The following is a 26,592-nucleotide window of genomic DNA, read 5'->3' as shown; positions in this document are numbered from 1 at the left end:
TCAGGCGGTTGATCGACGGCTGCATTCTGCCGAAGTCGTCGAGAGGATCGACCACGCCGATCCTGAGCAGCGGGTCTGGGACTCTTTAGGATCCTTCCTTGAGGTAAGCAAATCTTCATTTACCCAGCTATTCGGTCCTTGTTCTGATCCCCTAGCCGCCCTTACAGATTGGGCACCAGCTCCTCATCAATATCGAGGCGACGAACCGTGCGAGGAGGACATCGTCCAGGTGGAGGAGTGCTGCCGGGCCGAGGTTGCTCGCCTCCAAGAAAAGACGGCTGAAGTAGTCGCCCTCCAAGAGGCCCTGGAAAGAGAGAAACAAGCCCGGGAGGAGGAAAAGCAGACCTTGGAGGAGATGGCGAGGAAGGCGGAGGCCGAGGTCGCCAATTTGATTGAGCAGACTCCAGTCCTGGTCTCGGAGGCCAGGGCTCTTGCGGTAGAGGAGTTCAAGGCCTCCGCAGAGATGAGGGACCTGAACGTCCAATTCGGCCAGGAGGCATTCATTAAGGGGTTCGAGCTCTGTCAGGAGAGGGTGGCCAGAAAATTTTCGGAGCTCGACCTTAACTTCTTGGGTGAGGAGTCCGAAGATGAGGCCGGTCTCTCTCCTGCCATCACCGCTACAGCAGCCCCCCCTCCTGGAATGCCGAGCTCTCCAACTCCTGCCCCTGAGGTCTGAGACCTCCGACCTTGTAGTTTTATTTTTCCGCAATTTTTCTTTTCCTTCTTGTCTTCAAAAATCATCCAATCAATAAAGTTGAATTTCTTGTCGTGGACGGCTTTTTCCTCCTCTTTTTCTTCTTTCTGCTTTTCTTTCTGTGATGAGACGTATCTTGATACTTTTGTCTCCCAATGGTAGCGCCCTGCCGAAGCACTTCCCCTGCCTCTGGGGATCCCGCTGAAGTTGACGATCCAGCGGCTGAAGAAGGAGGTTCCTCAGTTGACAAAGAGGTCAAAAAAGATAGAAGGCGAGCTTCACAGATTGAGGGAGGGCCATTCTGAAGCCACCGCAGAGGCCACCCGCTTTCGGAATCTCCACGTGAAGGGGATCATGGAGTATAGCCAGAGGAAGACAGACTTCGCAAAGGAGCTTGAGGAATGCAAGAAGAGCGCCAGCGACCAAATTTGGGCTCGAGCTGTCAAGATCAGCGCCCTCAAGGTGGAACTGTCTGCTGCGAAAGAGAAGATCGGCCAGCTGGAAGGGAGTTCATCCCGGCTCTTGGCCCGGGCCGACGGCGACCGGGAGTGGTCGAAGAGGGTCTCCGCCCTTCAGCAGCAGCTTCAAGACGCCGAGATGAGCTACGACGTGCATCGGACCGGTTGGCGCAGGCAGGTGGATGAATATAAAGGGAGACTCAGGGTGGCGACCGACGAAGTCGCCCGTCTTCAGAGGCAGCTGGCTGACAGGACTCAGCTTACTTCCGCTCGAGATTCTGATGAGCTCCAGTCCCTAAGAGGAATCGTTGAAGGGATTTCTGTCGCCCTCGGAGAAAAGACGGCTGAGCTGCAACAACTGAAGATCCAACTGACATACGAGCAGCGGGTTGTCACGGACGCGGAGGCAGAATCTGAGGTCCTGAGAAAGAGGCATCGAGAGGCGGAGATCGAGAGCCAGCGACTTCGTCGGGCGCTCCAGGATGCGCTGCAGAGAAGGAGAGAACTAGAAGAAGAAATTGAGAATCTAAGGCAGTCCTGGATGAGGGGTGGAGCAGATAATTCTAGGTCGGAGGGAGCAGAGCTTCCCTAGTGCTCTTTTCGTCCTTCTGTCTTTTCATGTATATATTTTTCTTTTTGTTGTTTCGGCCCGCTTTTGTCATTTTGCTTTTCTTTTCTTGGCCTTCCGGGCTTTGTAGTGTGTATTTCGGAAATGGAATGAAAAGGGAATTTTGTGTTACCTCGTCCGCACGTTGTATTAAATTATCGTCCGTCGAACTTTTCTTGTCGTTCATCTTGTCTGATGTTGTCGTCGTTGGGAGGCGCCCAGTCGTCGATACGTTGGCTTGCCTTCCTCATCGTTCATGGCCGCAAGCTCGAGTTTGGCGGTCCGAACTCCGTATTACTTCAGGGACGTCGCTGTCTTCTTGACCTGTGTCGAGAGTCTTCTTAGAGGCCGGGGTGTTTGGTAGGAGCTCCCTGTCTTTGTAGAGACGAGGTTCTTTAGGTCTTTGGTGTGGTTCGTCCTTAATATGTTTCCGTCGTAGCTCGTTGCTCTTCCTCTTTAATATCCCTCCTCTTCTCGGAGTGAGGGCCCTCCCCTCGTTTTTTGCGGGGTTGCATAGGAGTGTGGAGGTGCCGCTGAGGGGCTTTTTTCCTTCATCCAATCTTGTTGGGCGGTCGGATTTCATCACCATCAGGATGAGATTCCCCTCCCATTTCTGCAGGGGCACGTAAGGGCCATCGCCAGGGTCTCTCCCCCTAATCCTGTCTAAAAGAACTGGACCTTCGACTTTGCTCATGTCAGGACGAGATTCTCCTCCTGTTCCCGACATGGCCGTGGGGGTGCGTTAGGGCGTTGTAAGGCCTCTCCCCCCATCCGATCTAAAAGAACCGGGCCTTCAACTTTGCTCATGTCAGGACGAGGTTCTCCTCCTGTTCCCGACATGGCTGTGGGGACACATTAGGGCGCTGCAATGCCTCTCCCCCATCCGGTCGAAAAGAACCGGACCTTTGACTTTGCTCATGTCAGGACGAGGTTCTCCTCCTGTTCCTGACATGGCTGTGGGGGCACATTAGGATGCTGTAAGGCCTCTCCCCCCATCCGGTCTAAAAGAACCGGGCCTTTGACTTTGCTCATGTCAGGACGAGGTTCTCCTCCTGTTTCTGACATGACTGTGGGGGCACATTAGGATGCTGTAAGGCCTCTCCCCCCATCCGGTCTAAAAGAATCGGACCTTTGACTTTGCTCATGTCAGGATGAGGTCCTCCTCCTGTTCCTGACATGGCTGTGGGGGCACGTTAGGGCGTTGTAAGGCCTCTCCCCCAATCCGATCTCGAGATAATCGAACTTTCATTTTAGGTATGTTAGGATGAGGTTCTCCCCCCATTCCTAACATAATTATGTTTTAGGCGTTTGAAGGGGTTATACCCAGTCGTGACAAATTCATGCCAAATGGGAAGAGCACGTCAAGTAGAAAGAAATTTAGATTCAAGGTGAAATCGTAAGCAATACATTTACAGGTTTCCCGAGTCCCGCGGTTGCGGGAGGTTTGCTCCTCCTTGAGGCCCTCCGGCGATGGAGTCGATGGTCCCGATGGGAGGCCGATCTTCGGGCTACTCCTCCCTTCTTGGCGGTTCAGATTGCGGCAGGGCCCTTGGCCAATCTCCTCTACCCTCAGGCCGGCGTCGGATGAACCTGTCGAGTCGACCTCGCCGGATGAGCTCCTCGATCTTGTCTCGGAGCTGGATGCATTCCTCCGTGTCGTGGCCGTGGTCGCGGTGGTAGAGACAGAACTTGTTGGGGTTGCGCTTCCCGGGGTGTGTGCGCATCCTCTCCGGCCTAGGGAGCTGCTCCCTGACCTCCATCAGTACCTGGGTCTTCGAGGCATTGAGGGGGGCGTAGTTGCGGAACCTTCCCGGTGGAGAACCCCGCCGAATCCCGCGATCCGGACTCCTCTGCCTGCGCACCCGGGGCGGAGTATGGGCACGCTTGTGCCCAGGAGGGGATCAGAAATGCGGTCGGGCTTCTCTCGACCTTTTTTCGATTGCGGGCTTACTCGAGTCTCCCGTCTGCCGCTCCCTCGCTGTCTCTTCATCCTTCATTTTGAAGGCTTCTTCCGCTCGGGTGTATCCTTCAGCCCGAGCCAACAAATCAGCAAAATTCCTGGCGTACTTCTTCTCCAGGGAGAACAAAAGGTTATTCTTCTGAAGGCCGCCCTTCAGAGCGGCCATTGCGACTGATTGGTCCAAGTTCCGGACCTCCAGCCCGCGACATTGAAACGGTTGATGTAGGCCCGAATAGACTCCCCTTCCCTCTGCTTGATATTGATGAGGGACTCCGAACCCTTTCGGAGGCGCCGGCTGCTGACAAAATGGGCTACAAATTGGTGGCTCATTTGATCGAAGGAAAAGATGGTACCCGATTTCAGAGCCGAGTATCAGTTTCTCGCCGCTCCCTTCAAGGTGGATGGGAAGGCCCGGCATAGAATGACGTCGGGAGCGCCGTGAAGCAGCATCATCGTCCGGAAAGCTTCCAGATGATCGACCGGGTCCGAAGTCCCGTCGTAGCTTTCGAACTGGGGGAGCTTGAAGTTTGGCGGGATCGGTTCCTGCATGATCATTTGAGAGAAGGGAGGGTCAGTGTAAATATCCTCACCATAAGCGGAGGGAGCATGGCGGAGTTCTTCGATCCGTCGGTTCATCTCTTAAAGTCTCTGATCTAGGAAATCCTCCCGACTTCGAGTCTCGAGGGTCCTCTGGCAGAATGGGGGCAGGGATCTTCCAGGGGTGGAGTCGTGGTCCAATTGAGGGCTCTCCACCCTCGGGTTCGTTTTTCCAGGGAGGATGGGGCGGCTGGCCCAAGTGGCCCACCCCGCCGCGGATTCTGGTGTTCCGGTGACACCCTTTCCAAGTGCACTGATGCCTGCGGCTGCTGCTGCTGCATAGCCTGCACAGCTTCTGTGAGGCCTCTGACCTGCTGCGCTAGTAGATCAAACTGCTCCGCGCCGACCGCCGTCGCCGGAGGAGGAGGAGGTTGAGAAACAGGAGAGGAGGCCGGAGCCTGAGATCTGGCCGCGGAGGCCGTGGATCGTCGCGTGGACGCCTTGCGGGGAGGCATCGAGCAAGGACCAAGTGGAGAAAGGAGAGGGGAGGGGACGCCGGAAGAGATGCCCGGGGGCGGTCCCGTTGAGCGCTCCTTTAAGAACAAGGATACCGCGAAGACACAGACCCTTCCTCTAGCGCCAATCCTGTTGGTGCAAAAATCCGCTTGCGCCGGAGAAGTGGAGTCGAGGGAGTCGCGGTCGCCGTCGGGACCTGCAAAAGAAGTCTAAACCGAAGGTGGGGTTGCTCCGGCAAGACCCTCCGACGCTCAAGTCAGTTCTCTGCCTCAACAAAGATGGAGTGCTCGAACGAAAATTTTAGCAGAATTTTTAGGTAAAAACGTGAGCTTAGAGAATAACGTATCTGGGGTCCCCCTTTTTATAGGCGGAGGGCTCAACAGACTGGTAGAGACGTCATAACCGTCTGGTAGTGGGCCGCCCACAGTCAGGAAGAATTTGTTGCGAGGAGTAGTGGAGTGGACCCGTGGCCCTCACTGTAGCGCGCCACGTGGAGTCTGCTGCAGGGAGTGGAGCGGCGTCCGTTGTCGCGACTTGCCAGAGGATGAAAGAATCATGCAGTATCCGTTACAGAAGGTGGAGCAGGATCGTGGGCATCATAGCGGTCTGCCAGGGAATAGTGGAGCCACGCGGGATCCGTCGTGGGAGGTGGAGCAGAGTCATGGCCGTCATAGCGGTCTGTCAGGGAATGATGGAGCCGCGCGGAATCCTCGCAGGAAGTGGAGCAGAGTCGTGGTGGTTGCTGTGTCGCGCCAGGGAGTGCAGATCCGTCGGCTGAAGTTCGGCAGCGATCGGAGTTGGTGACGGAGCCTGGCTCCCGTAGGAGTCCAGGCGGAGTCCTCCTTGCGATTGAAGTCGTGGGCGGAGCCCGGCTCCCGTAGGAGTCCGGGCGGAGTCCTCCTACAGTTAAAGTCAGGTGCGAAGTCCAGCTCCCATAGGAGTCTGGACGGAGCTTACCGGTAGTCGAAGTTGGTGATGGAGTCCGGCTCCCATAGAAGTCCGGGCGGAGTCCTCCTTGCGGTTGAAGTCGTGGACGGAGCCTGGCTCCGTAGGAGTCCGGACGGAGTCCTCCTCGAAGTTGTGGATGGAGCCCGGCTCCCGTAGGAGTCCGGGCGGAGTCCTCCTGCAATTAAAGTCAGGTGCGAAGTCCTGCTCCCGTAGGAGTCCGGATGGGGCTTACCGGCAGTTGAGGTTGGTGACGGAGCCCGGCTCCCGTAGGAGTCCGGGCAGAGTCCTCCTCGCGGTTGAAGTCGTGGGTGGAGCCCGGCTCCCGTAGGAGTCCGGGCGGAGTCCTCCAGCAATTAAAGTCAGGTGCGAAGTCTGGCTCCCGTAGGAGTCCGGGCGGAGTCCTCCTCGCGGTTGAAGTCGTGGGCGGAGCCCGGCTCCCGTAGGAGTCCGGGCGAAGTCCTTCTCGTAGTTGTGGACGGAGCCCGGCTCCCGTAGGAGTCCGGGCTGAGTCCTTCTCATAGTTGTGGACGGAGCCCGGCTCCCGTAGGAGTCCGGGCGGAGTCCTCCTGCAATTAAAGTCAGGTGCGAAGTCCGGCTCCCGTAGGAGTCCGGACGGGGCTTACCGGCAGTTGAGGTTGGTGACGGAGCCCGGCTCCCGTAGGAGTCCGGGCGGAGTCCTCCTCGCGGTTGAAGTCGTTGGCGGAGCCCGTCTCCCGTAGGAGTCCGGGCGGAGTCCTCCTGCAATTAAAGTCAGGTGCGAAGTCCGGCTCCCGTAGGAGTCCGGACGGGGCTTACCGGCAGTTGAGGTTGGTGACGGAGCCCGGCTCCCGTAGGAGTCCAGGCAGAATCCTCCTCGCGATTGAAGTCGTGGGCGGAGCCCGGCTCCCGTAGGAGTCTGGGCGGAGTCCTCCTCGGAGTTGTGGACGGAGCCCAGCTCCCGTAGGAGTCCGGACGGAGTCCTCCTGCAATTAAAGTCAGGTGCGAAGTCCGGCTCCCGTAGGAGTCCGGACGGGGCTTACTGGCAGTTGAGGTTGGTGCGGAGCCCGGCTCCCGTAGGAGTCCGGACGGAGTCCTCCTCGCGGTTGAAGTCGTGGGCAGAGCCCGGCTCCCGTAGGAGTCCGGGCGGAGTCCTCCTGCAATTAAAGTCAGGTGCGAAGTCCGGCTCCCGTAGGAGTCCGGACGGGGCTTACCGGCAGTTGAAGTTGATGACGGAGCCCGGCTCCTGTAGGAGTTCGGGCGGAGTCCTCCTCGCGGTTGAAGTCGTGGGCGGAGCCCGGCTCCCGTAGAAGTCCGGGCGGAGTCCTCTTCGGAGTTGTGGATGGAGCCTGCAAGGGTCAATCCCGTTGAGAACTTCGGCTGTGGGTATTTTATACCCAACAAGAATCATATGCAACAAAGACGAGGAGACAACAACATAAAAAATTGAATTTGCTCCCGAGGATTACAGAAGTGGTTGTCTAAAAAGCATTGGTAGAAGTGGCAATAAACAAAAACAAGCATCCAGGCAAAGAAAATAAGGATTTTTCCAGTGATACAAAAGGAATGTAAAGCAGTAGATATTAACTAACAATCAGAGAGTTTGTTTCAGGAAGCCCAACACTCGTTGGAGAGCTGTATTCAAGCTGCGATTGAAGTGCTAATGCCGGTCAATCTGATTATGTGCTGAAAGTTACAGTAATTAGAACTGTTCAGCTCCTTTCCTTTTCACTTCTTCTCCATGCCTGCTGCTGCTAGATCTCTTTTTAGGCCCTGTTCAAAGAAGATGGTGGAACAATTTATCCTTCAACCTCAACATCCTTCGGTTGCAACAAATTGCCTTTTCTGATGGATCTTGGTTTGTCATAAAACTTGAATTTGGGGAGCAATAGATCCTTGCATCTCAACGTACACTCATGAGGCATTCAAATAGGCCAGTGGAATTTTGACTGTTGGCTAATGTTTCAGTTCTTATTCCAACCATACCATGCATATCCTACTGCTTGGATATTCTTTGATATGGTTCCATGAACATGGACGCAAAATGTCTCCTATGTTACTGCTGCTCTGGATCATAGTTTAGAATATCCTGTGGGGGCTGAATCTTCCCAGGTAGATGTTTTATGGTCGTATGGTCAAACTCCTGGCTCTACTTGGTCCATTCTTTTCTGTAAGTCAAAAGAAAGACACGGCAACGCAGCCTGCGTCTACAGACATTCATTAGTGCCCTTTCTCTGAAACCCAATTAAGTTGCATGAATGGACTTCAAGACCAGACGACATGTTTGCCTTGGCTTTACGAAATCACCACAAAAAGCTATCAAATGATGACTACGGTGTACTTGGAATTCCCTTAGAGTTCATGAGTAGAAAAGTCTCCTCTAAATAGCCACCATCCCCACCAAATGCGATTCTTGGTAGGCAAATTTGACTTATCCCCTAACCGTAGATTTTGGCTCTGTGGTCTTTCCACCATCCCACGCGTATGACGCTCTTCCACAACCCAAAAGACCGGTTGTGTTAGGTTGTCCGACCAACCTCCCCCCCGCCCTTTGCATTCCTTTTCACCCTTTCATTTCCTTGGCAAACACTAGGAAGCTAGAGATATTTGGGATTTCCAAAACAATTGGGATTGCCATGAGACTAAGACATCTTCAGTGGATTGCCAGATCTTGCTCTGTAGTCCGAGCCGCCTGATCATCCTGTATCGCAATTAAAATTGTTTTTTATGCATATTTAAATGGAGGAATCCATGGCTGACTGGCTTTACATGACTCGAGCAGCATGCCCTTCTATGTTGTACCAAAAGTGAGGGATAAAATTTCTATAGTCAGATTGGTCATGAAAAAAAATATGATCCAACTGTCATCACCCGCCATGTTTTCGAATCACACCGCGCACTTACGCACATTAAAATACTAAAAAACATGAATAGATAAACTCTAAGGGATCATGCAATGGTTGGAGGTTTAAAAAGAGAGTGGAAAAAGCTTTTTTTCATGGAAAGTCATTTCCTATATTTCATGAAAAATAAAATTCATAGAGAAGATGGATTTTGGTACTTTTTGTAGAATAAAAATTGTACTACTTTTTTTTTTTCAAAATATCTCTTTAAATCTACGATTAAGATTTTGTAAAATATCAATGGATGATTAGGATAAAATACTGAATAGCAATATAATATTATATTAATATTTATATAAATATAATATTATTATTATAATATTAAATATTTTTAAAATTTATTCATTCATATTTTATTAGTATTTTAATGCATACGCATAAGCATTACGGCATGCTTTGAAAATATTGTAGGTGACGACGATCCGATCATAATTTTTTTATAACCGATCCAATCCATAATAAAAGATATCATGTCTATTGGTTCTGCGATACCACTTTTGTAGATCATTAATTAATCATGTATATTTCACTGGGCGGTTGCCAGAAAAACCACGGCAAGTTGAATGAATTCGTTTGGTGGCGAATCTAGAGTTGTCATAACTTTCTAGTCGAGGAGACTGTCTGATAATTAATCTTAATAAATTATCATACCAGGTCAGTGTCCATGCATCTGGTGTGACCATATCAACGCGCATGAAGAGACCAAGTCAGACCCTATCCAACGCCCTGCTTGTATAGTGTGTTAAGAGGACAAAAGGACCGACGAAAAGTTTGGGGAAGAACAGGGCAACTCTACTAATAATTAATTCAAAAGAGTAGGACCGACCATTTCGATTATGGTGGGAGAGAATCTGCTATCGCACCGAACGCTCAAATTATGAGGCCTTTGCCCAATTCTTTTCCCAAAAGACCATTCAATAGAGGGGGGAAAAAAAGAAAGAAAGATAGATAGATAGATAGGTACTCTAACCATCCAATTTGCTCAAATTTAAGTAATTCTTCAAATCTTATTTTCTTTCTGTATAAAGAGATAATTTTATGGACCATCAGTTGATGTGAGATTAATATCGTGGTCTCTTGTATGTGATGAACGAACAGAAGAACCATTCTAAAACAAACAGAGAATACAAATGAAAGAATTTTGGAGCTTGATCGCAGGATTAACGATCGAGGCTAAAGAATCATCACTTCATGTTCTCCATATAATCCATAACAAGGGGTGCATGGTGTGGTTTAGAGCATCATGACCCTGAATTCCTCGAAGCTGAGCACACCGTCACCATTGAGATCGAACCTTCGAATCATGGCCGTGCATTCCTTGGTGGTTCTGGAGTCCCCCAGTCTTTGGAGCGCCCGTTTGAGGCTCTTGGGCGTGATGCACCCTTGGCCCTCCATCTCGTACACGCCGAACGCCTCCCTCAGGCTCCGCACCTTCTCCTCTTCCCCCTCCACGTCCACCAGCCTCACGAAATCATCGTAGCAAAGCAAGCCGTCGCCGTCGGAGTCCGACGACGCCACGACGGCCTCCGCATCCTCGTGCGAGAGCTCCTCCCCCACCGTCCTCATGCAGTTCCGAAGCTCCGAAGGCGATATCTTGCCGTCGCCGTTCTCGTCGAAATAGCGGAACACCCGCTCCAGCTCGCGGTCGCTGCTGCCCGACGACGTCGACAGCCTCGAGAGGGTGCTGCCGCTGGGGACTCGCAATAGCGTCGCCGGCTTCTTCTTCGGCGATAGCAGGACCCGCAATTTGGTGATCAACGACGGAGGATTCCTGTTCTTCACGTCGAGCGGTACCGACGAGCAGGCTGGGCCGAGGGGCCGGATAACTTCTTTGGGGACTCCGAGCATCATTGCTAATGTTTGCTGCTGAGATGAATCGATGTGGCTAAAGAAAATGTCTGTACATCCGGCGGTCCGGAACTAGGGGTGTGTTTCTTCGGCTCAAAGGCATGGGAATGGTCATTTATGTAGCCAAGGGAGAGGCGGTGGGCTTGAGACGGTTGGATTTGGTCGAGGGCTCGGATGGAGAGAGGGGGAGCTTCGAGCTGCGAGAGGCGAAGTTTCGGGGTGGAGGGAAAGGAAAACGAGCGGAATGGAAGGGGGTTCAACGGTCTTGCGGGACATAGAAGGTATCTGTGACGGGAGGGCGGCGTTAGCGGTCAACGTTCGTAAATGACGCGGGACGGCCATGGGATTCCATATGCATGAATATCATATTGGAAGCGTTGCTATGCTATGCTGTCCCGATCGAGCCGGTCTCTGGCTCCCCGCTATCGTCCCCTAGTCCATTGTCTCGAGCGGCAACTAGTCGAAGTGATGGGGACGTGTTCTTGCCGCCTCGGCAAACGCCCATCACCACTCACTGCTAGCTGTTGTCATTCTTTTGAGAGAATTGTTTTTGGACACCCTCGCTCCAAGGTAGGGGACATGCCAGCCGCCGCCGACAATGGCCGACAAATATCTAAATGAGAGGAAATGGATGCAGTGCAGAGTGGAGGCAATTAATGGGTTAATGTTCGACTGGCTATTGATGATATCCATTTGAATGACGGAGTAGATAGTCTCTGTTAAGCTGGTCATTTGTGGATTAGGCAAAACCTTGCAGAGACTGAGCTTGAGCTAATTTGATTGAATTGAACCAGATGTCTCTCAGTTCCGATTTGATCAACAAAGATTTCAGATGTGATACAGATGCAACCAAAAATTCAAGTCCACATTTTTTATTTCTTCATCCAATGTCAAGTTTCATATGGTTCATGGTATCTGAACTGAAATGAACTAACACTCACCTGCCGTCCATATGGTGCACCAATCCTTGACCGTCACACAACGTTAATAAAAAATTAAGCAATAACTGCATGTCCGATACAAATGATCACGGATATAAAGGAGGGAGATGAAAAAGTGAGGATAAACCCCATATCAGTCTCTCTAGTCTAGTCTAGATTCCACATAAGTCCTTATAGTTTTAATGATAGCAATCAAATCCCTTAGGTTCCATTTTAGTCCCAATTAAGTCCTTCTGTCGGTCCCCATAGGAGGAGCTAACAAAAATAAATAAAAAATAATTATTTACAACTAACATGGCAGCCTTTAGAAATAAAAAAAAAAAAATGACATGGCGCACACAAGAAAATCCTTGTTGTTGTTTTTATCTGAGTTACAACACTTTTGCCCCATTTTCGAAGAAGAGCAGATCAAGCTAAAGATCAAAAAATAGAAGGGGATGGTGAAGGGAAAGATAAATCATGGTGAGAATTGTTATTGTGGCATGAGAGCTCGTATTCGCACATCTTGGACCAGCATAAGTCCAGAAAAAAGATTTCTTAGGTGTAATAGATATGGGATTAGTCTCTCTCTCTCTCATATTTGTTCTATTTATTCTGTATACACTTATCAATTTTTACAAGCATATGTTTGAATCTTTGCGAGATCATATTTGTTCTGTAGATAAGCATATTTAGGATATGGAACGGGACTTTAACACGAGGCTATTAAAAGATTGAATCTTTTAAACAGGAGGCTCATATTTGAATCTGGGCTTCAAATTTTTTTCTTATGGTCTATATACACCAAGGCAAAACACGTCAATTTAAGATCTGTCCATGATAATATGGTAGGATTTTTTGGTTATGCCACAAATGGTATATTCTTTGTATTATTATTGTCAACAACATAGAATAACTAATTCTAATTATTTGTCAGCAACACCTTCTAAACAATTCCATTGAAAGTGAAGAATTTGCATTAAAAATGGACATAATTGATTGAGGACTGATTGCCATTAAACTATGGTTTGTAAGTCAAAGAATAGAGTATTCTGTCTTATAGAATTTAAAGTAAAGAAAAAAAATTAAGTTGAATAGTAGGGTGATTTTTTTTTTTTAGGTACAACAGTAGGGTGAATTTTGATGCTTGCACCCTGCAACTGAACCACAAAATTCATATTGTTAAGCACCTTTTTTTACTTTTACTTTTTTTTCTAAATATTTGTTGCAAAAGTTGCTGGTTTCATTACTGACAGATATTTCTTATTTGAAGGAAGAAGGGTGTTGCAATTGTTCTATTAGTTTGATCCTCCTACATGTTAACGTGGAGTGTAATCACTACCAAGAATTACTCAATAACTTGCTTATCTGAGGAGAGATTTGGACACAGTTTGAAAAATGGTAAAAATGGCTCAAGAAAGAGAGGCTATGGGTCACGAGAGGAAAGAATGGTGGAGGTGGATGCTGGTAGCTTGTTGCTTGCTGATATTGTTCTACATTATGAGTTTGCAATCAACTAAACAAGAAGGCTATACTGATTAATGATGGGGATTTAAATATGTATTGGCAGATATATTGGATAGCTTGTATTGTTAGTTATGATGTAATTGAATTAATTTGAGAGTTTTTTGTAGGTGAATGAGGACTGAATCAATTTGCTAGTTCCCGCCAGCTATAATTTTTAGTCTCCCTCCAACTAAAACACCATCATTTTGCTTCATCCTCATAATATATTTTATTTATATATTTTTTTTTACGAGCCATGTATTGACACATAAGCAGCATCTTGGCGTATTTTGTTAGTCTCCATCCATGGGGACTAACAGAAGGACTTAATTGAGACTAAAAGGAAATTTAAGGAATTTGATTGCTACAATTAAAATTAGAGAGATTAAAGTGAAATCTAGACTAAACTAAAGGGACTAACATGGGGTTTATCTAAAGAGTGAAGACAGGAGCTTCACCACCCTTCATTCCAGAGTTCCGAGCGAATGGACTGACGACGGGTACGCAAAGCATTTGCCCGTGATCTTGGGTGCATTCAATGGTAACATGTTTTTTTTTTGGTAAAGGTAACATGGATTCCTTCGCTGGAGGTTTGACTCCTCTTCGCCCCCTCCCACAACAATAGTAAGACATACCACGGCCTTCTTAACATTTTTAAAACGGAACAATATGCCACCGGGTACAAGAGTGAGCCATCTCACCCATCTCAGCACAAAAGGCGAACAACTGGAGAAGAGTGCGGCCAAAAAGGAAATTCTCTGTGCACCACCCGCGGCGCTGAAAAACCGACGTGGAGCACACCGTTCGATTAGACCACATAATTATTATTTTTTAATATATATTTAATATTAATATTTTTTAATTAAAATTTTAAATAATAAAAATATTTTTTTTCAAAAAAATGATAATATTATATACCGATATTGTAACATCCTGCATTAAAATTATAATTTTCTATATCATAAAAAAAAAAAATTTTTATTATTATAAAATTTTGATAATTTTTTAATAATAAAATTATTTTTTCTTCTTTATGATATCATGTAAAAAAATTATAATATTTTATGTAAAAAATTATAATTTTAAAATAAAAGATATCATCGTATCGACACGTGATGTCATAATTTTTTCAGAAGAAAAAAGATATTTTCGTTATTCAAAATTTCAACTATAGATATTAAATACGCGTTGAAAAATGATGGCTACATGATTCAATCAAATAAAATGATTATTTTATATAAATTTTTTATATTATAAATAATATATAAAAAAAATTTCGTACAGTCAAACAGCAAGTCGGAACAAACCTAACATCCCAAAGATGAATCTAGCCCAAACTAGGTCCAACGTGGTCTTTGGTGGGCACCAATTACAGCCATTCATCCCTGTGGCGATGCAGCGAGAGGCGTGCTTGCTGAATAAAGTTTATGGGAACGAGCAGTTATAATTGATGACGTATACGGCCATATGGTGGGCACAAGGAACAATTCCTCCACGTTGAAGCCTTTTTGATAGGCGGAGCAAAACTAAATTTCTCCATCACCCGGCAGTACCACGTTAAGGTACGGCCCCAATACCGCGACGGCGTGACAAACGTGAGGAATCAGACTTCATTAGCTCTTTAGAAAATATCTATGTGGTGACGTGAGAGCTGATGCATTGGATGACCATGTAGGCTACGAACTATGAGACGGAGGGTTCTCGGCATCTCGACAGCAATCCAGAGCCTTTGGCGCTTTTATTGCGCCCCACCCCATGCAAGCGGGGGCAGCCAAGAGTGTATACGGATAAGATTGGAATACGTGGGCTACCAACTACCGTAGAATGAGTAATTTTCCATTTCTGACCTGCTTATCCCAAATCTTGCACAGGAGACGTGACATTTGACCGATTAGGAATACACCTAGGGCTAGCTCCCCTGATATCGGCTGCCGCTCTAAAAGAAGGGGACCTGCCGCGGTCGAGCGCATGATCGTATTTTCTGATGGATATGGGAAGGGGTCCACCGGCATCGTATCTCCAAGACATTCACTGCAAACTTTTTTTTGAGCGGAGTTACGATGTCCAGCCTTATGCTGTAAATTTTGCTGAATTGCTGTAGCCAAAAAAAAACACTGTAAATTTTGCATGCAGCAGGTTTGCAACCAGAATGATAAATAAAAATACTATATGTTGGGATATACCGATCGATCCTGATACCGACTTACCAATACCGGCTCACCAACGGATCACGACGCCGACCCATCCTCAACGCCGACTCACCGACAATCCCGATGCCGATCCATCCACGAGGATGGACTGACCGACTTTGTCTGTCTAACGACGGGCAACACCAACGGTAACTACCGATCATGTCCAGTCGGAACGTGTTGGCCAAACCGGCCAACACTGCCTCCGATCGCCTGAAAGCCGATCTCCCATCGCCGACCCCCTGTCGGATGGGATATCACCGACTCACTGTCGATTTGGGCAACCGGCGTCCGACCTCTACAGGCCCTTCTAGACGCCGAACGAGTGGCATGGGCTGCATTCCTATCAAGGACATGCCGTGCAAACGTCAGGGGGGCGTTGTCCTGCCAGGAAACCTGGGGCGCTGTCCTGCCAAGAACGCAAATTAATTCCTAAGACCTGTCAGCTCGTCAACGACGTGACAATCTCCAGCGATTTGACAACTCTCCAGTTGTCTACATCACCGACGGCGGGACCATACCACCTCTTACTATAAATCGGGGAAGGCAACAGTGCTGAGGAGGGTTTTTTTTCCGAAACCCTTGAACCCTTCCTCTCCAGCTCTCGCTCTCACCCTCTCTCGTTGAGCTCCTTGATTTCCTTTTTACTGTTGCCTAGTCTCCTCTCTGACTTGACCGTCGGAGGATCCCCGCTGGAGTCACCTCCGGTCAGTGCGGACTTCTTTTGCAAGCGCCCGTTCCCGGCGACCAGGCGACGAGGAGATTGGCCGCAACAGGTTTTGGCGCGCCAGGAAGGGGGGCGTGGGGCGATCAACAGTACAGGGATTGTAACCCCCACAGAACTCGAAATATCTCCTGAGATGACAAGGACAAGAGCTCAGCGGTCGAGGGTCACCGGATCGGCGAGACACTTCCCCCGGGAAGGGCCTCTCCTCCACCCTCCATGCGGAACCTAGCTCTCCGCATCCCCGGTGACCACGGAGGCACAGATCGCAGCGATCGTGCGGCAGATGACCGTTTGACAGACGCAGTCAAGAGCCTTCAGCAACAACCAATCCGGTTGCCGTCCTCGCCAGCAGAGCAACCAACGGCACATCCGATGCCCTCCAGGAGTAGCCGCCGACGCCCGCGTCGGTCTTCGTCACCTCCTCGGAGCACCTGCCACAGTGCTCCCACCGAGAGGGGGACGGGCGGCCGCGGCATGACACCCATCGATCTCGACGGCCATCTCCCTCCCAGCTGGAACGAGCGAGGAAGGAGAAGCGGCCGCGAACACCGTCCGCCTCCCTCTCGGATTCATCGGGAGACTCTACCTTCGGGGTCTCTTAGCACCGACGGATCAACGACTACGAATGCAGGTTCGAAGAAATCGACCATCGACTTGCCCAACTGTAGGTGGACGGACAGAAGTCCTCGAACGACGTCGACTTTCAGACCGCCCAACCTCTCTCCCGACTTATCCTCGACGAATCGATCCCCAATCGGTTCAAGATGCCACACGTGGAGCCTTACGACGGCTCCACCGACCCAGTTGACCATTTGGAGAGCTACAAGGCTCTCATGACAATCCAAGGGGCGACCGATGCTCTTCTTTGCATCGGCTTCCCCGCCATGCTTCGCAAAGCTGCAGGGCCTGGTACTTCGATCTTCGATCAGAAAGTATCCACTCCTTTGGATAGCTCGAACACTCTTTTGTGGCCCACTTCAGCACCAGCTGGAAGCCGTCACGAACTTCGGACGGCCTTTTTCCCTTAAACAGGGAGAAAACGAGACGCTCCGACACTTCGTGACGCGATTCAATGCGGCCACGCTCGAGGTCCGGGACCTCAATGAAGACATGGCCATCTCGCCATGAAGCGGGGGCTAAGGGCATCCTGATTTACTTACTCTTTGGACAAGACCCTCCCCCGAACGTATGCTGAATTGCTGGAGCGGCGTACAAGTACATGCGCGCGGATGAAGGAGCTTCCGACCGGTGCCTGACCGAGTCCAAGGGCCCGAAGGAGAAGCGAAGGAAAAGTTGGGACCCTGCCGAGCCTAGCAGGCCCCCGACCGACGGTCGGGTCTCACCCCCACGATGGAATCAGAGGTCGCCTCGATGGCGGAGTCCGAGGCCGACACATCTCAGGTACGACTCCTATACTCCTCTCTCTGCTCCTTGTGCACAGATTTTGATGGAGATCGAAGGGGAATAATATCTGCGATGGTCTCCGCCTCTGAAGGCAAAGGACCTCGACCGGCGAAAGTACTGTCGATTCCATCGGAGCTACGGCCACAATATCGAGCAATGCATCCAACTTAAGGATGAGATTGAAGCCCTCATACGTCGGGGATATCTCGACAAGTTCCGGAAGAATCCGCCGACCTGGCCCGTTGCCGACCGACGGCCCAGCCGACTGAAGAAGCAACGAATAACCAACCTACGGCCGGGGTCATCAATATGATTTCCAAACGATCGGGCCGGGGACGTCTGCTGGAGGGGAACCGACGAAGAAGCTGCACTCGGACGATGTAATTACCTTTACAGATGAAGATGCTCGGGGCATCCAAACTCCCACGATGATGCTGTTGTTGTCTCGACAACAATAGCCAATTATGATGTAAAAAGAATCTTTGTAGATAATGAAAGTTCAACGAATATTTTTTTTTATTCGACCTTCTCCCGGATGCGACTATCGGTCGATCGACTCAAGAAAATCTCTACACCCCTGATAGGCTTTGCTGGAGATGCTGTCATGGTGGAAGGGGAAGTTACTTTGCCTGTGACGGCTGGAACCAAACCACGATAAAGCACAGTCCACTTGACCTTTGCGATCGTCCAAGTGCCCTCGGCCTACAATGCCATACTTGAAAGATCCGGACTAAACGCCCTCAAGGCGATAGTTTCGACGTATCATCTTCTGGTTCGATTTCCGACCAAAAATGAAGTCGGAAGATGTCCGGAGATCAGCAGCTCGCTCGGTGATGCTTTCAGATCTCTGCTCAAAGCGACGAATCAAAGAGCTCCCTGACGGTCGACAAGTTGGACCAACGGAAGAAGAAGAATGGGGTGAACCGACGAGCAGCATGTTCTCATCCCGATAACAAAGAATTCCGAACGAACGGTCTGGATCGGGTCTCAATTACCCGACCCCGAGCGACGGCAGCTAGTGGAGCTGCTGAAGGCCAATGCCAACATATTCGCTTGGTCGGCAGCGAATATGTCGGGCATCCCCCCGAAGATAATGATGCACCGACTCAACATCGACCCAGCAATGAGGCACGTGAGGCAGAAGAAGCGATCTTTTTCTCCTGAAAGACAGAAGGCCATTGATGAGGAGGTGGATAAGCTACTCGAGGTAGGCTTCATTAGAGAAACCACATATCCCGATTGGCTCGTCAATGTCGTAATGGTGAAAAAAGCCAACGGAAAGTGGAGGATCTGCATCGACAACATCGATTTGAATCGGACCTGTCCAAAGGACAGCTTCCCACTTCTGAAGATCGATCAGTTGGTGGATGCGACGTCCGGATATCGACTGCTCAGCTTCATAGATGCTTCGTCGGGTACAATCAGATCTGAATGGCACCGAGGATGAGGAGCATACGGCTTTCGTGACCGCCAAGGGCCTCTACTGCTACAGAGTAATGCCCTTCGGATTGAAGAACGTCGGAGCCACCTACCAGCGACTTGTCAACAAGATCTTCAAAGATCAAATCGGGTGCAACATGAAGTGTACGTGGACGACATGCTGGTGAAGAGTGCACAAATTCTGGATCACATGCGAGATCTCGAAGAAATCTTCCGTACTTTACGACGACACCGGATGAAGCTGAATCCGACTAAGTGCACCTTTGGAGTGACCTCGGAGAAATTCCTCGGTTTCTCCAGCGAGGAATCGAGGCCAACCCCGAGAAAATCAAAGCGATCATCGACATGCGCCATCCGGACATCAAAAAGGAGGTGCAGCAACTCAACGGAAGGATCATCGCGCTCAGCCGATTCATTTCTCGATCGGTCGAGAGGTGCCTCCCGTTCTTCAAAACCCTGAGACGGGCAAAGCATTTCTCTTGGCCGGACGAGTGCCGACAAGCCTTCGAGGAACTGAAGAAATACCTGACTTCTCTGCCCCTACTTGTGAGGCCGGAGGTCGGGGAGATACTGTATCTTTACTTGGCTACCTCCCCGGAGGCAGTTAGCTCGGTGCTCGTCCGAGAGAACGAGAATCGAGTTCACCAACCGATATTATGTCAGCAAAGTGCTTTACGACGCCGAGACTCGGTACTCGAAGGTAGAGAAAATGATATTTGCTCTGGCCATTTCAGCACAGCGGCTCCGCCCATACTTCCAGGTGCACCCTATCGTGGTCCTCACCGACCAACCCCTGAGAGCAATCCTGCACCGCCCTGACACATCAGGACGGCTAGCAAAGTGGGCTGTGAGACTGAGCGAGTTCGACATTCAATACCAGCCGCGACCTGCTCTGAAAGCCCAGGTTCTGGCCGACTTTGTCGTGGAATACCCGACGACCGATCGAGCGTCGGGAGAGGGGAGCCCCGAAGAGGTTGGGACCTCCGAATGTGACCCCGATTCAACCTGGGTGTTGCACATCGACGGGGCCTCCAACGCCCAAGGGAGCGGGGTCGGGTTCCTGCTCACTAACTCAGAGGGAGTGGTTACCGAGCACGTCCTCCGATTCGACTTCAAGGCGTCCAACAATCAAGCCGAATATGAGGTGCTCGTCGCAGGCTTGAGGTTGGCACTGGAGCTCGGGGTCGATCGTCTCAAAGTTTTCTTCTACTCTCAACTGATCGTTGGATAGGTCAAAGGCGAGTTCGAAGCGCGGGATCCGACCATGGCCAAATATCATCAAAAAGTAAAAGATCTCGTAGCACCCTTCAAGTACTTCGAGATCTTCCACATCCCCAGGGCGGAAAATGCTCGGGCTGACGCACTCTCCAGGCTTGCGACATCCGACTATGGCACCTTGGGCCGGACATTCGTAGAAAGTCTTGAACAACCGAGCATCGACAAGGTCGAAGAGGTGCTATAATTGGCGACAGAGCCGAACTGGATGGACCCGATCGCTCGGTACCTGACCGACGGATCTACCCCCGAAGATCCCGCGGAAGCCAAACGACTCCGGTGGGGCTTCCCAATATGTGATGGTGGACAGCCGACTATACAAAAGGTCATTCTCCCTTCCCTTGCTGAAGTGCCTGGGGCCGACCAACGCGGACTATGCCCTCAAAGAAGTACATGAAGGGATCTGCGGTAATCACCTGGGGGCAAATCCTTGGCTTACAAAGTCCCAGGGTTACTACTGGCCCACCATGAAGAAGGATGCGGCTGAGTTGGTTTGGAGGTGCAAACCGTGCCAAAGGTATGCCAACATACAACACCGACCCGCCAGCCAGCTAACTCCAGTCGTCGCCCCGTGGCCCTTCGCCCAATGGGGAATCGACATACTCGGACCTTTTCCTCCGGCATCCGGTCAACGAAAGTTCATAGTCATCGTAATCGACTACTTCACTAAGTGGGTGGAAGCCGAACCTCTGACGAAAATTACTGAGCGAAAGATGGAGGACTTCGTCCAGAAGTCCGTCATCTTCAGGTTCGGATTGCCCACACCATTATCACCGATAACGGACGACAATTCGACAACTAGGACTTTAGAGACTTCTGTGCGAGGTTTCAAATCACACACTGACTAGCTTCGATCAGGCATCCATAGTCCAACGGTGAGATCGAGGTGACCAACCGGACCATCCTGCATGGACTGAAGACCCGACTAAATGAAGCCAGGGCCTATGGATCGAAGAATTGAACTCTATCTTGTGGGATACCGAACGACGCCCCGTGTCCCAACCGAAGAATCTCCCTTCAACTTAGCCTATGGAACGGAAGCCATGATCCCGCTGGAGATCGGGTTACCATCGACCAGAGTCGAACAGTATCGCGCGCCAGACAACTCCGAGTGTCGGAGAGCCAACTTGGACCTCTTGTCCGAACTCCGACGTGAGGCACAACTCCGTATAGCTTTCTACCGACAAAAGGTGGCCCGGTACTACAACGCCAAGGTTAAGCCGAAGCTTTTCCGACCCGGAGACCTGGTCTTAAGAAAAGCGGAAGTCTCGAAGCCCCTGGATCGGGAAAAGTTTCCCCGAACTGAGAGGGACCCTACAAGATAGCCGACACCTACGGGCCGAGAGCTTACCAGCTAGAGACCCTAGAAGGGACGCCATCCCACGGACTTGGAACGCCGACAACCTGAGGTTGTACTACCAATGAACTTTGTATCCCCTCACTTGGAATACGAATTCAGTTTCAAAACTTCGGAGTCCGGAATCTCGACCCTTCGACTGTGGGTCGGCGCCCGCCAGGAGTACAAGCTCCGGCGCCCCGACTTGGGCCCCAACGTTCCGTTAAGAATCAACGGCCCGATCGTCGACGACACATCAGACACTTACAATGACCGATGTATCCATAACGACGGGAGCTACGCTCCTTCTACAAACAGACTTTCGGGCGAAACAATTGGCTAACTTGCTGACTTGGCCCAGCCAAGGGAGCGCCAACACGACCAAGTCGCGTTCGCAACCTACCGACCAGGTCATGACCGGTCGAAGGATATTCGGCTTGCCACCGTCTATCACGCGCCGCGACGTATGTGCCTGATCACAGTCTGGGTAATGGAAACTCACTTACCATCATCTTCCCGACGAACGCGTCGACGCCATCCGACTGACAATGTCGGACGTCATTCGATCCAACGGACGTGTGTCCGGAGGTCGGGCGACCTTCGACTCAACGAACGTGCCCGACCGCAGTCTGGGTAATGAAAACTCGACTTACCATCATCTTCCCGATCGAACGCGTCGGACGCCATCCGACTGATAACGTTGAACGTTATTCGGCCCAACGGATGCGTGTCTGGAGGTCGATCGACCCCCGACTTAACGAACGTGCCCGACTCGTATTAGGATGACGCACATTCGACTTTGACCTTCGACTCACAATCGAGCGACGGTCGTTCAGCTTAGACCTCCGACGGACGCACACTACGACCGCCGGATGGACGGTTCGTGATCGGAGTTTGCCTTGCCTTTTTATGGCGTATGTTACCGACTACCTCGACTAACGACTCGGGATGTCGCTAAGTGACCTAATGTGGTACGTCGGGTCTACGACTCTAGACTCTAAGTCAGAGCACATCCTGACATGCGAAGGGAAGAAGTTGAAAATGAAAATTGAAAGTATTCTCAAGTGTATTCAAGTCTACAAAATTGGGCCGAAGCCCGGTTACAAGTATGTAAAGCAAAACAAAAAGTGATAAGACCCCGATCATCCTTCGGAGTCGATCTCTTCGATCGGGAAGAGTCGGGGACAACCGGTGCATCCACCCTGGTCGGTGCTGGATCGGAGGTCGGCGCTGGATCGGAGGTTGGAGCCGGGTCGGGGGTCAGAGCCGTCTCCTCTTTGGCGATCTGCTCTGGGACGATCTCCTCCACCGCAGTAGCATCTCCCGACGATGGGTCGGCCACCTCTTCTGTGGCTTGATCCTCGGGTCCTGGAGGGACGATACCGCTGAGGTCCAGCTCCGGGTACAAGGCCTGGACTGTGTCCCGAGCGTCTTCGTACCCCACCCGGTACGATGCGAAGCCGCTTTTCAGGAGTTCTTCCCAATATCTGTCGGAGCCGCGGAAGTCCTCCACCGCCCGACCCAGTGACTCCTTCGCCGACCTCGCCTCCTCTTCTACCCGATCAAAGGATTTCTTCGCCGACTCTGCCTCCGCCTTCGCTATGTCGGTGTCGGCTTGGGCAATCGACAAGTCCTCCTCGGCCTTGGCGAGATTCTCCAGGCTAACCCGGAGCTGCTCGCGTTCAGCCTCGAGCTCGACGACGATGCCGTCCGTTCGTGCCGCAGTCGGTGCACGGTCCGACCCTTGCGCTTGACTTCCCCTCGGACCGACTTAAGTTCGGCCCCGAGATGAGAAATCTCATCCTCAAGCCTTGCCTCCCGATCGGTCGACAGCTTCAACTGTTCATCAGTACCACCTTTTCAGCTTCGACGGTCGTCGCCCTGTCCTTCCAGGCCGCCCAGATGTTTCCGAACCTCCGGTATCCGACCTCTAGTTCGGACATAGTGTAAATCAACTGCAAACGGAAACCGACCGTCAGAAAGATGAAATAATGAAGACAGTAATGAAGGGGGGAGGCGAGGCAGAGCTTACCCCGATCATGGTCGGGTAAAAAAAAACAGCATCTCGATCACCTGCCGAGCCTTCAGAACTTCCACGTCGGCTGGGAGGAGGGTCCCCTGACATAGTCTCCTAGCCAAGTTGTGGTCGGCCAGGGCTGACGCCCCCTCAGGGACCCGAGCGCCAGACGACGTGGCACCACCCCCCGACCTTGGGTCGTCGGCAGGGGCCATCGGGGTTTTCCCTCGATCGGCCACCCAGGCCTGTAGATCGAGGAAGGAAGGGATGCTCGAGCTTGATTGAGCACCCCCCGCGACAGCAGCAGGCACCGACGGAGGACGGTCGGGTTCCCGAACGGCATCCTGTGCCTCCTCCCTCGGCGAAACCGCGATGCTCCTTCGATCATTCCCTCCACCGGCTGCTCCTCCGGTGGCACTGTCGGAGCCGAAAGCGCGATGACCGGCTCTGACTGATCGACCACCGACACGGTGGTGGTCGGCGCTGCTGTCGAGGGTTTCTTCGGCGTCGTGAGGGCCCGACCCCGGACGCCGACCTCTTCCTCGCCGCATATTGCCTAATTTCGGCATCGGTCGGCCTCATCCTCGACGGCGTACCTGCAATTTCAATAAGAGAATCAGTACATGTTCGGGGACAAACGCAAAATGAAAAGACAACCGATGGATCGGGTGGTACCTAGACGGGGGACCAGGCTCAGGCCAGCATCATAGAGGGCTTGTTCGATAACAAGCTCCCTCTACTTCGGTACTGACATGTCCTTGAGTCAGTAAAAATCCTCTCAATCGTCCGCCTCCACTCGGCTATTCTCGTTCGCCTCGGTCCGAGGCTCGCCCCAGCGAGAAGAAAAACCCCAGGAAGAATAAGAGGAAACGAAGAAAAACTATTCTTCCACCCATGAATGGACGATGGAAGACCGGTGATGAAAGAAAGACCCTTTCGGGGATTGAAGAGCCACCACCCTCGGGCCTTAGGGTGGGGTCGGAGGACAAAGAATGCCCAGAAGAGAGAGATCCGAGGGTTGGTCGGCAAGAGCTGACACAACAGGGCGAAGCTGGTTATTAACCGAACTGAGTTCGGCGCCAGTTGCACCGGACAAAGTCTGTAATAATCTAGAAAGATTCCGAACAAACTTCGGAATCGGAAGCCGAAGACCAGCCCGAGGTCCTCGACATACAGAGCCACCTGGCCCGCAGGCGGTTGTTGACCTGTCCCCCGGCCCCAGGGGCGAAGAGTCCGAACTGCTCCATGATACAATATTGATCCCGAAGCCGATCGACATTCGGCCCCGAAAGTGAGGAAACCTCTACTTCTGGGGTCGACCGAAGATCATCGGTCGGATTCCCCGATCGAGCTTCCCGAGGAGAAGTCCTGGCCATAATGCCAGAACCAAGAAGAAGGAAAGGACAGAGAAGAAGAAGAAGAAAGGATTTCAAAAGAAGCAAGAGCAAGGCAAAAGGAAACACAAGTTTCGGATGAACCTTCCCAAGAACGAGGGCAGGGGCAGCTATCTGGGACGGAGGGGAGACCGTTTGGGCAAAGTCTCCACAGTAAGACCCTGAGAAGTGAGGTTTTGAGTACAAGTGGCCCCATATATATAGGGCCTTTCGACGGCGGGATGTGGGCGCACCGACGAGAACCTCTTGGATGATTGATACGTGGCGGCATCCGGCCCTCCTCCGGCCCGACGGTTCGGCGCATCCATCCTAGATCGGGCTACGTCACCTTTATTTGCACGAATGACGCCGGTCCAACGACCTCCTGACACGTGGAGCACCGCGTGTCTATTTTTGTGCCTATCAACTGGACAGTCCATCAAATTGATGGATAAGTTGTTATATCAGATTAATCTGTGCAACCATGAAGTAAGGGACAGGCTAGAAGTAGGGAACTTTTGCATTATTTGGTGGATGGCTTTTGTTTTTGACTGTAAATCTCTCCACAATTTTTTGTTTTTGAATGTTTGCAAATAGCCAAAATATCTCCTTCTAATATCAAAGATCAGGGTTTAATAGTTTGTAAGTATATTAGATAATTATAACTAAAGTTAAATCTTTCATTTATATAGGCCAATCGTTCGAGAGACTGATAAATAGAGTTGAGACAAGATGATTGATATGATACACGACCACGTGATGTAATCTCGCTGATGGGGCACAACTAACCCTTTGACAAGATCGTTGCCACACAGAATAGAAATGGAGGAAATGGACATATTATATTGCTCCATCTGCGTTTCTTGGTGCAAATCTGGTACGTCATCCATGACCTGTAACAGGCTTCGAGATTGTTGAATAATCACAGGGGTGGCGCTTGCAGCCCTTGTGATGTTACAATATGATGTCCACCTCGTTGAAATAATTAACCATCAGACGAGCAGCTAGCCATTCATTTCTGACAGACAAACAACCGGTCACTGCGTAACTGGTCCAAATCTCTCCACCTCTCGTGTTATCCAACGTTGTCTTCATTCTTTTTAACCTTCTGTTGCCGGTCCAATTTCATCGTTCAGATGAGTTGAAATTTGAAAGATCCTCATGGTCTTGTACCATTAAAATAACCCCCACCTCTGCTCGTTAATTATTAGCTACCGGTCCGTTTCTTTCCCTCTCAAAAGGGGTGGCGAATGCTATTGATCTTTAATTTGCGGGGACAAAAGAATGATGGTCGCTAAGGAAGCAACAAAGCTCTCCTCTTCCTTAGCGGCACTTTCTATACTTTTTGTGCCGCTGCTAACAATTTTCTCATGTCCTTCTCCTGTCTTGGCTCTGAACACCATCACCCATCTTCCAGGATTTCATGGAACCCTGCCCTTCTATTTGGAAACTGGGCGAGCTTTCCATATTTTAACACCCGTGTTCTAGTTGGTGCACGGCTGCTGCTTCTCAATTGTCTAAAAATTTAGGAAACTCATGCTTCTACTTTGCGTGTTTTAGATACGTGAAGGTGGATGAGGTGAATGATGCGCAGCTTTTCTACTACTTCATAAAGTCTGAGAGGAAGCCGGAGGAGGACCCTCTAATTCTCTGTGACACGTTTCGAGTGGTGAGTGGTAAAATCTTGCTCTTTATCTACTTCCAAGAGATCGACCTCAGTTTTGGCAGCTTCAACTACAGTTCGGTGGATTGGAGAGGAGAGAATTTTGGGATAGATAAGATATATGCACTTGTCCGCACCCTCTCGTCTCTTCCACAGCATCACCACCAGCCAACCACTATTAGAGGCCTCTACTTCTGCCCATTTAGTGGGGTGGTCCCATGCATTAGATTGCTTGATTCGTTGACCACCCATCGTCACTTGAGTTTCAAGGGATAAATATGAATAGTGTGGAACA

The 26,592-nt window shown here is 50.6% G+C and overlaps 2 protein-coding genes across 2 annotated transcripts in view; one reads left to right on the top strand and one right to left on the bottom strand.

Annotated features, from left to right (window-relative positions):
* Nucleotides 1-26,592, top strand: part of LOC105039371 (stromal processing peptidase, chloroplastic) — a 95,930-nt gene that overhangs the window by 2,931 nt on the left and 66,407 nt on the right.
* LOC105039372 (probable calcium-binding protein CML31) lies at nucleotides 9,587-10,670 on the bottom strand. The gene has a single exon (XM_010915512.4). The coding sequence runs from the start codon at nucleotides 10,448-10,450 to the stop codon at nucleotides 9,833-9,835; it is 618 nt and encodes a 205-aa protein (XP_010913814.1). The 5' UTR covers nucleotides 10,451-10,670; the 3' UTR covers nucleotides 9,587-9,832.

Source organism: Elaeis guineensis, chromosome 1 (assembly GCF_000442705.2).
Source record: "Elaeis guineensis isolate ETL-2024a chromosome 1, EG11, whole genome shotgun sequence".
NCBI classification, from domain to species: Eukaryota; Viridiplantae; Streptophyta; class Magnoliopsida; order Arecales; family Arecaceae; genus Elaeis; species Elaeis guineensis.
Note: the sequence above shows the minus strand (reverse complement) of the source record. Positions and strands in the feature narration are given on the sequence as shown.